General features: G+C 43.3%; 1 protein-coding gene across 1 annotated transcript in view; it reads right to left on the bottom strand.

Annotated features, from left to right (window-relative positions):
• Positions 1 to 10,850, bottom strand: part of LOC140075964 (uncharacterized) — a 484,965-nt gene that overhangs the window by 15,403 nt on the left and 458,712 nt on the right. The window contains exon 2 of the mRNA XM_072122421.1: positions 8,300 to 8,978. Coding sequence (XP_071978522.1) covers positions 8,300 to 8,978 — 679 coding nt within the window. The remainder of the gene's footprint in view (positions 1 to 8,299; positions 8,979 to 10,850) is intronic.

A 10,850-nucleotide genomic window follows, 5' to 3' on the forward strand; every position in this document is an offset into this window, starting at 1 on the left:
CTGCTTAACCCAAAAACAGCTGCAACGCTGTATTAAAACACCTAAAATAGACCAATCACTGGGCCCCGGTGGAATACACCCTGGATACTACATGACTTGTCTTCTCTGATAGTAAGCCAAGTAAAAGAGAGTATACGTGGCACATCCCATAAAACTTCAAAACTTTATTCTTCTTACATTAAAAAGAGTGCAGGAAAAGTGACATGTAGGTAATCCACCTACGCGTTTTCTCAAGCCTTAGTCATGGTGTGGACAAACAAGCCAGCAACACGTGGGCACTCCAAACAAGCCTCCACTATCCTCAAAGTAAGTTTCTGGATATAAGGATATGTGAGACTTTTTTTCCTATTTTTCTCTACGTTTGTCTTCTCTGATAGATATGTTGTGATTTTAATATTTAAGATTCCATAAAATTCCACAGGACTAGGGCATAGCAAATGTGGTGCCAAGATTCAAAGAAATGGTCAAAAGGCAATCAGGAAACTACAGACCTTAAAGAGATTAACTTCAGATGTTGGAGAATAGGGCAGTACAGTGCACAAACAAGACCATAATAATGATGGAAATTGTCTGAACCTATGCAGCAGGTGCATACTGCCCCCTATGTACCAGAATATAACTACTATAATACTGTCCCCTATGTACAGGAATATAACTACTATAATACTGCCCCCTATGTACAGGAATATAACTACTATAATACTGCCCCCTATGTACAGGAATATAACTACTATAATACTGTCCCCTATGTACAAGAATATAACTACTATAATACTGTCCCCTATGTACAGGAATATAACTACTATAATACTGCCCCCTATGTACCAGAATATAACTACTATAATACTGCCCCCTATGTACCAGAATATAACTACTATAATACTGCCCCCTATGTACAGGAATATAACTACTATAATACTGCCCCCTATGTACAGGAATATAACTACTATAATACTGCCCGCTATGTACAAGAATATAACTACTATAATACTGCCCCCTATGTACAGGAATATAACTACTATAATACTGCCCCCTATGTACAGGAATATAACTACTATAATACTGCCCGCTATGTACAAGAATATAACTACTATAATACTGCCCCCTATGTACAGGAATATAACTACTATAATACTGCCCCCTATGTACAGGAATATAACTACTATAATACTGCCCCCTATGTACAGGAATATAACTACTATAATACTGCCCAGTATGTACAAGAATATAACTACTATAATACTGCACCCTATGTACAGGGATATAACTACTATAATACTGCCCCCTATGTACAGGAATATAACTACTATAATACTGCCCCCTATGTACAAGAATATAACTACTATAATACTGCTCCCTATGTACAAGAATATAACTACTATAATACTGCCCCCTATGTACAGGAATATAACTACTATAATACTGCCCCCTATGTACAGGAATATAACTACTATAATACTGCCTCCTATGTACAGGAATATAACTACTATAATACTGCCCCCTATGTACAAGAATATAACTACTATAATACTGCCCCCTATGTACAGGAATATAACTACTATAATACTGCCCCCTATGTACAGGAATATAACTACTATAATACTGCCCCCTATGTACAAGAATATAACTACTATAATACTGCCCCTATGTACAAGAATATAACTACTATAATACTGCCCCTTATGTACAAGAATATAACTACTATAATACTGCCCCTATGTACAAGAATATAATTATTATAATACTGCCCCTATGTACAGGAATGTAACTACTATAATACTGCCCCCTATGTACAGGAATATAACTACTATAATACTGCCCCCTATGTACAGGAATATAACTACTATAATACTGCCCCCTGTGTACAAGAATATAGCTACTATAATACTGCCCCTATGTACAAGAATATAACTACAGACAGCAGGGCAAGGGCAGCAACTTGGGGGTCTACGGGCCGTGGATCTTTCACCCCTGAACTACACCTAGAAGAGAGGGGGTTGTACCATCACCATAGACAGGGGGCATCCTCTACACCTAGAGGAGAGGAGGTTCTACCATCACCATATACAGGGGTTATCCTCTACACTTAGAGGAGAGGAGTTTCTACCATTACCATAGACAGAGGGGATCCGCTACACCTAAAGGAGAGGCAGTTATACCAACACCATAGACAGGGGCATCCTCTACACCTAGAGGAGAGGATGATCTACCATCACCATATACAGGGGTTATCCTCTACACCTAGAGGAGAGGAGGTTCTACCATTACCATAGACAGGGGCATCCTCTACACCTAGAGGAGAGGAGGTTCTACCATCACCATAGACAGGGGGCATCCTCTACACCTAGAGGAGAGGAGGTTCTACCATCACCATAGACAGGGGCATCCTCTACACCTAGAGGAGAGGAGGTTCTACCATCACCATAGACAGGGGGCATCCTCTACACCTAGAGGAGAGGAGGTTCTACCATCACCATAGACAGAGGGCATCCTTGACACCTAGAGGAGAGGAGGTTCTACCATCACCATAGACAGGGGCATCCTCTACACCTAGAGGAGAGGAGGATCTACCATCACCATAGACAGGGGGCATCCTCTACACCTAGAGGAAAGGAGGTTCTACCATCACCATAGACAGGGGGCATCCTATACACCTAGAGGAGAGGAGGTTCTATCATCACCATAGACAGGGGACATCCTCTACACCTAGAGGAGAGGAGGTTCTACCATCACCATAGACAGGGGGCATCCTCTACAACTAGAGGAGAGGAGATTCTACTATCACCATAGACAGGGGGCATCCTCTACACCTAGAGGAGAGGAGGTTCTACCATCACCATAGACAGGGGGCATCCTCTACACCTAGAGGAGAGGAGGTTCTACCATCACCATAGACAGGGGGCATCCTCTACACCTAGAGGAGAGGAGGTTCTACCATCACCATAGACTGGAGGCATCCTCTACACCTAGAGGAGAGGAGGTTCTACCATCACCATAGACAGTGGACATCCTCTACACCTAGAGGAGAGGAGGTTCTACCATCACCATAGACAGGGGGAATCCTCTACACCTAGAGGAGAGGCGGTTCTACCAACACCATAGACAGGGGCATCCTCTACACCTAGAGGAGAGGATGATCTACCATCACCATATACAGGGGTTATCCTCTACACCTAGAGGAGAAGAGTTTCTACCATTACCATAGACAGGGGGCAAAAAATGACACCTCACACAGCTCTGTACACCAAATTGTGAAAAAGTTATTCGCTTCAGAAGATGGAGAAATTTTTTTTCTTTTTCATACACGTCTGTTTAATATTTTAAAATGTATTAAAAGGCAATAATACCTATGTAAATTTGGTATCTCTGTGATAGTACCAAAGCAAAGAATAAAGCAGAGGAGCGTAACGTAAAAGTCGTAAAAACTGAGCCCACAAGAAAGTGACTGAAACACTTTTTGTTGCCCAACTTTTCCACATCTGGAATTTTTTTCCAGTTTCCTAGTGCTTGCCATGGAATAATAAATAATGCCACAGAGAAGTAAAATTTGTTTCACAGAAAATCAGTCCTCAAACAGCTCAGTACACGAAAAAATGAAAAAGCTATGGATTTTTGAAGACGGAGAGCGAGAAATGAGCGAAAAAACACTCCGTTAAAGACTATCTAACCATTAACCATTTGTCACATTGTAAACACAAACCGCTTCTACCCTGTGTGAATTCTCTCATGCTGAACAAGATGGGATTTATAAACCCACTTGCACCACAATTCTGGTGGTTTTGTGCCAAAAACACTGTCTATAATGCCTTGCGCCACATTTATCAAGGCTTTTAGACAGTTTTTTGGCACTTTTTCGACTTGTCCAATTAAGGAGGCGTGGCCATCAGAAACCAGGCTGATAAGAAGCATCGAGCTCCTCCTGTCTTCTCTCTGGGTGACAAGGTGTAATTATCCTCCAGATACGTCCGCTAAAGATACCCAGCTACAAGCTTGGTCCCCGGTTCCTTGGTTCCTTTGAGGTAATCAAGCACATCAACCCGGTGTCCATGTCTCTCTCCTGAAGCCAGCCGTCTTGAACCGCTTCTCAAAACATTCTCCTCTTCCTGAGGCTTACTCTACTGATGTCTATGAAGTCAAGGAGGTGTTGGACATGAAGGGGTGAGAGTTAGGCGGTTCTTCCTTGTAGACTGGAAGGGGTTGAGGCCTGAGTAGAGATCCTGGGAGCCTGAAGAGAATATTTTGGGTCAAAGTCTCCTCCAGAGGTTTCTTGGGACCAAGAAGAGGGGGAGGCCGAAGGGGGAAGGGTACTGTCACAAGTGCCCTTGCGATCCATGTCACAGATTGCGGGCATAACAGTGCCCCTCTCCATGGCACTGCCCCATCCACTGGCCCGCACTTACCTCTCCATGACCTCTCCCTTCCTGGCCGTGCACCACCACTCGAAGATTTAAAGAGCCACAGCATCTTTGATTGGCGCTGTCACTTCCACACACATATTCTGCACATGTACACATCCTTTATTTATGGAAATTACTGGTTCATATACACTGGATATAACAGATATTCACATCCAACACATGTACCAGGTTCTTGGAAACATTTTGTGGTAGTGGATATAGAAATAATGGGACAGAGGAGAAATCATTTCACAAAAACAATAAAGGCTGTCAGTACTCACCATTCTGGGGGGTCCCTGGCACCAGCGTCATGTCCTCCTTCCCAGACTCCCTCCTCCGCACATATCTGGACCTGCTGTCTCTCCATTCTGTGTCTCAGTCTCTTAGTCTAAGCTCCTCCAGTAAGATCTTCCACCAAGAAGTTCACCCATGTGAGTCCTGCTTGCGTCTCTTATACACCTTGGTCTGCCCCTTCTTGTCTCAAAAAGCTCCCCCATGTAAATGAAGGGTGTTGGTCCCACTTTCTTATCAGTCAGGCTGATGGTTTATGACACTGAGGGCATTACATTAGATATGGGTGCATCATCCTTTTTGTTATACTGATTTATTTTTATTATGGTGTCCTTGCTTCGATTTTGTCTTCATCCAGAATTCACTTTCCTGGTTTAATAAAAAGCCTAATTGTGTGTTTTCACTGGTGTAAAGTAGATACTTACCATCCAGGTCTGCAATGTAAACGTCTCTAAGCAACAGTTGGTATCCGGGTGCCTACGCTATGGAATGGGGGATTGGCCTGTATTCAGGTGGGTGCAGACTTCACCACGACTCTGGTGACTGGTGGATCGGGGCGCTCCTACTTTGGTGACATCTCCGATTCGTCACTAGTACATAGAGTATTGATGGTGGCTGAGTGAAGCCGCATTGGTCAAGCCCTCTTTTGGTGGGCGGAGCTTAGGCTATAAATAGCCGCTCGTGCATGCTAGATGCGCGGCCCAACTAGAGCCAGCATCCTGTCTAGATACTTAGCGAGTGTTATGTGTAATAACTATGAGCCAGTTAGATAGGGTCTAAATTTATACAGCATCCCGGCTCTGAACTGATGCACTAACTTGCTAACACCACTAACCTTGACAGCATAACGCATTGACAAATACAAGAGGGTCATAGTATCGGTGCGATATGGAACGCTGTGGCTCAGGTGCTTCTATATAATCCACTTCACACCTCTGATGAACTGCTAAGCTTACCAATAGCAGGGAAATGCGTTAGGTGTACTGCTGTGCCGTGAGAATATTGTAACAAGCCGCTTTCAAGGGTTTTATGTATAGGAACATGAGCCAAGAGATACAATTGAAGGGAATCCTTCCTACTGGCTCCGTTCTAGCACTTTAGTAGGTCCTCCAATGGGCTGATATATGGAAGCGTGTGACCAGTCTCCAATTCAACTAGCACTGCAACATAATCAGGGTAATTAGTGAGGTGACACATTATCCCTCTTACCCAAGTTCATATGTATATGACTGGCACACTTTCCCCAGAGGAGTTACCTAAGTCTGTAATTGCACAGATCTAGTGTAAGGCTCTTTTTGGTTATTTTTCATGGGCCTAGTTTTTGTAATAAATAAAGATTTGAGATTTTAATGTTCCACTCTACAGGCAGTTTTTGCTCTATTTGCTATTTAAATGATTAAGGGACATAAACAGATAATTTTGGATGGTTGATATTGTTAATGATATATTTCTCTATGGTGGCCATCTTGGAGAAAGGAACCAAACAGAAGCCATTTTAAGTATTAGCTGGGGGTCAAGCACTGTCCAGCTAAGGTCATGATTCAAACTTCATTTTTTTGTAACCTGTTTGCTCGCCTGCCAACTAATTCCCTTGACATTTAATGAGAAGCCAGTCTGTCCTTCATCTTTTGTTATATATCTTGGTTCTAGCGCCAGCTTATCTCCTTCTCCTCAGGGAAATTAGTATAAACATGTCTGTGAACGAGGCCTATCAACCTTTTCTGAGAATGTGCTGGTAAATTCATTATGGCCAATAGCATTACAGTATTCTTAACTTCTTCTTCACACACACCCCCCCCCCCAATTCTGCTTTTTCTGTTTTGATATATGACTGTGGTTTTTGAAATAAAGAGTGTGATTTGGGTGCAGCTAAAGACCGTGTCTGCGTCTTGGGTTTGTTCTCTCCTCCTGGTACCAGGAGCCATGAAAGATTTAATTTGAAAGTCACCATGCAATGGGGGGTCTGAGACCCAGATAAAAATCTCTAACAATATACTATATAGTTTCTTTAAAACCATGACTTACCTCACGCTACCCAAGATAGCTCCTGCAAACAACTCCCATGTGGGACAAATGGCCTCAAGTGGTTACACCAGGAGAAGAATCTTGATAAGGGAGAGATACTTGTGGCAAGAGAGTTTCTACTGTGGTTGTGGGACAATGATATTGAGGTACTTGATATTTAACCTAGTATTAGGAGTTAGAGGTGCCAGGACCTTTATGATATTTGTGTGTTCTTATGGACCTCACCTCGGCGTTATCCTATAGTGTGATATTGCCCAGAGAGAAACCTTAACCCAAAAGTAACATCTACTGGAGACACATGGACAAGGGTGATATTCTGAATACAATATGGCTCCCACATGTTGAGGAACAGCCCCCTTAACCAGGGATCATAAATGGCCACGTCTCTGATCAATTAGAACCTAAAAATGTCAAAAATAAAGGCAAGTGAATTTGTAGATTAAAAACCGGTGGGACGTCACAAGTGTGTGGAGATGTTGGGGAGGGCTGAGGAGCAAATCCGGGAATGGATTTCCATAACACGCAGAGTCCATCCTCACACTATGTGGTGCTGAATACAAGAAGAGTGTATGGGCCTATTTGAATAAGTTTGGCTTCTTTTTACATAAACTTCACTGATAGAATACAATGGGGGCATTCATTCATAGCGGTGAAAGGTCTGGTATTCCGGAGCACAAATTGTCCAATTTTTAGATTGGGATGTTAGATTTTGGCACAGGAGCTGAATGACTTGGCACACAACCGAAAAGGTTCTGAACTTGCTCCACATTTATGTAGGTGAAATAGAACCTGGTCAACAGCTTTTAGCTTGTCTAATTGGATGCTAAAAAATGTGGCTAAAAAAGTGTTGGGAACCTAGAAGCACAGGAAACGCGTTGGGTTCACAAGTTGCGCCCAAATTCAGGTACCAAACAAAAGGCATGAGGATTGTGAAGAGGAACAATATTGTGGCGGCGATACCTCATAAATATGGCTAAAAAAATCTGCCAAAAACGGGTAGAAAGCCGATAAAAAATTCCCTCCAATGTTCTTTGTTACTTAGGTAAAAATTCAGGTGGTTCCTTTATCTACATTTTTCTCTGCTTCTCTGTATATGTATTACGATTGTCGAAGTCCTCCAACTTTTTTCATGTGTACAGGCGGTCCCCTACCTAAGAACACCTGACTTACATACGACCCCTAGTTACAAATTTACTGAACTTTATCCTTAGGCTACAATAAACAGCTGTAACAGATATCACTGGTGTCTACAATGAAGCTTTATTATGAATCCAGGTTCTAATGAAAATCCAACATTTTTAAAATTCAATTGTCACAGAGACCAAAAAAAAATTTGGCTGGGGGTTACAATGATAAAGTATACAGTTCCGACTTACATACAAATTCAACTTAAGAACAAACCTACAGTCCCTATCTTGTATGTAACCCGGGGACTGCCTGTAGTTTATTGGTTGATACATTTCATATAATTCTTTATAAATCATTTACAAATGTTGATAAAAAAAAAATGAACATGACTTCTCCCCGTGTGGTTTATTTTATATCTCATTATATAAACACTTATCACTTTCTGAACGTTAACATGCTTTCTGGCCTGTGTGGATTCTTTGATGTCTGTTGAGATGTGATTTCCATGTAAAACATTTCCCACATACTGTACATGAATACGGCTTCTCTCCTGTGTGGATTTTCTTATGTTCAATAAGACCCGATTTCTGAATAAAACATTTGCCACATTGTGAGCATGAAAATGGCTTCTCCCCTGTGTGAATTCTCTCATGTTTAACAAGATCTGCCTTATTATTAAAACTTTTGCCACACTCAGAACACAAAAATGTTTTCTCCCCTGTGTGAATTCTCTTATGTATTTTGAGCACCCCATTTAGAGAAAAACATTTGCCACATTCAGAACATGAAAATGGCTTCTCCCCTGTGTGAATTCTCCTATGTGTAATAAGAGCTGATTTCTGAATAAAACATTTACCACATTCTGTGCAGGAAAACGGCTTTACCCCTGTGTGGATTCGCTCGTGTTCGACAAGAACTGATTTCCGAATAAAACATTTGCCACATTCGGGGCATGGAAATGGCTTCTCCCCTGTGTGAGTTCTCTCATGCACAACAAGATGTGATTTGTGATTAAAACCTTTGCTACATTGTGAACATGAAAATGGTTCCTCTCCTGTGTGAGTTCTCTCGTGTATAACAAGGCGTGATTTGTGATTAAAATCTTTTCCACATTCTAAAAATGAAAATGGCTTCTCCCTGGGGTGACTTCTTGGACGTTGTCTATTAGTCTGTGATTTCTCAGAACCGATGCCCAATGTACCAGAATCCGATGATAGATCATTGTTGTGAAGGGCTGAGCTTGAATCATCAGCTATAATATCAGGACATATCAGATGTTCCTCTGAGCCGGAGGTGACGTTATCTGCTGGGGACAATAGGGTCAAATTGGATCAAATCTCTGATGATATTAATATTTTATACCATTTCTATTTCATCTCTCAAGTCTAATCAGCTGTGATTTGAGCACAAAAACATCTTCTCTTTTGTGTGAACTCTTAGCACAGATCTGATTTCAATTTAAAACCCTTAATATATTATGATTATGAATCAGTATTAATATATTACTTTTATACTATAGGACAGTGGATGCAGAACACAAAGCAGAACTATATTCTATACCTCTACATCCCTGCACCCCTATACCTCTACATCCCTGCACCCCTATACCTCTACATCCCTGCACCCCTATACCTCTACATCCCTGCACCCCTATACCACTACATCCCTGCACCCCTATACCACTACATCCCTGCACCCACATACCACTACAACCCTGCACCCATATACCACTACATCCCTGCACCCCTATACCTCTACATCTCTGCACCCCTATACCTCTACACCCCTGCCCCCTATACCTCTATATCCTTGCACCCCTATACCTCTACACCCCTGCCCCCTATACCTCTACATCCCTGCCCCCTATACCTCTACATCTCTGCACCCCTATTCCTCTACATCCCTGCGCCCCTATACCGCTACATCCCTGCACCCCTATACCTCTACATCCCTGCAACCCTATACCTCAACATCCCTGCACCCCTATACCTCTACATCCCTGCACCCCTATACCTCTACATCCCTGCACCCCTATACCTCTACATCCCTGCACCCCTATATCCCTGCACCCCTATACCTCTACATCCCTGCGCCCCTATACCTCTACATCCCTGCGCCCCTATACCTCTACATCCCTGCGCCCCTATACCTCTTCATTCCTGCACCCCTATACCTCAACATCCCTGCACCCCTATACCTCTACATCCCTGCACCCCTATACCTCTACATCCCTGCACCCCTATACCTCTACATCCCTGCACCCCTATACCTCTACATCCCTGCGCCCCTATACCTCTACATCCCTGCGCCCCTATACCTCTTCATTCCTGCACCCCTATAACTCTACATCCCTGCACCTGCCCCCCTATACCTCTACATCCCTGCACCCCTATACCTCTACATCTCTGCACCCATATACCTCTACATCCCTGCACCCCTATACCACTACATCCCTGCACCCCTATACCACTACATCCCTGCACCCATATACCACTACATCCCTGCACCCCTGTACCTCTACATAACTGCACCCCTATACCACTACATCCCTGCACCCCTATACCACTACATCCCTGCACCCATATACCACTACATCCCTGCACCCCTATACCTCTACATCCCTGCACCCCTATACCTCTACATAACTGCACCCCTATACCTCTACATCCCTGCACCTGCCCCCCTATACCTCTACATCCCTGCGCCCCTATACCTCAACATCCCTGCACCCATATACCTCTACATCCCTGCACCCATATACCTCTACATCCCTGCACCCCTATACCTCTACACCCCTGCACCCCTATACCTCTACATCTCTGCACCTCTATATCTCTACATCCCTGCGCCCCTATGCCTCTACACCCCTGCACCCCTATACCTCTGCACCCCTGCACCCCTATACCTCTACATCCCTGCACCCCTATACCTCTACATCCCTGCACCCCTATACCTCTACATCCCTGCACCCCTACACCTCTACATCCCTGCACCCCTATTCCTCTACAT

This window comes from Engystomops pustulosus, chromosome 8 (assembly GCF_040894005.1).
Source record: "Engystomops pustulosus chromosome 8, aEngPut4.maternal, whole genome shotgun sequence".
Lineage (NCBI taxonomy): Eukaryota > Metazoa > Chordata > Amphibia > Anura > Leptodactylidae > Engystomops > Engystomops pustulosus.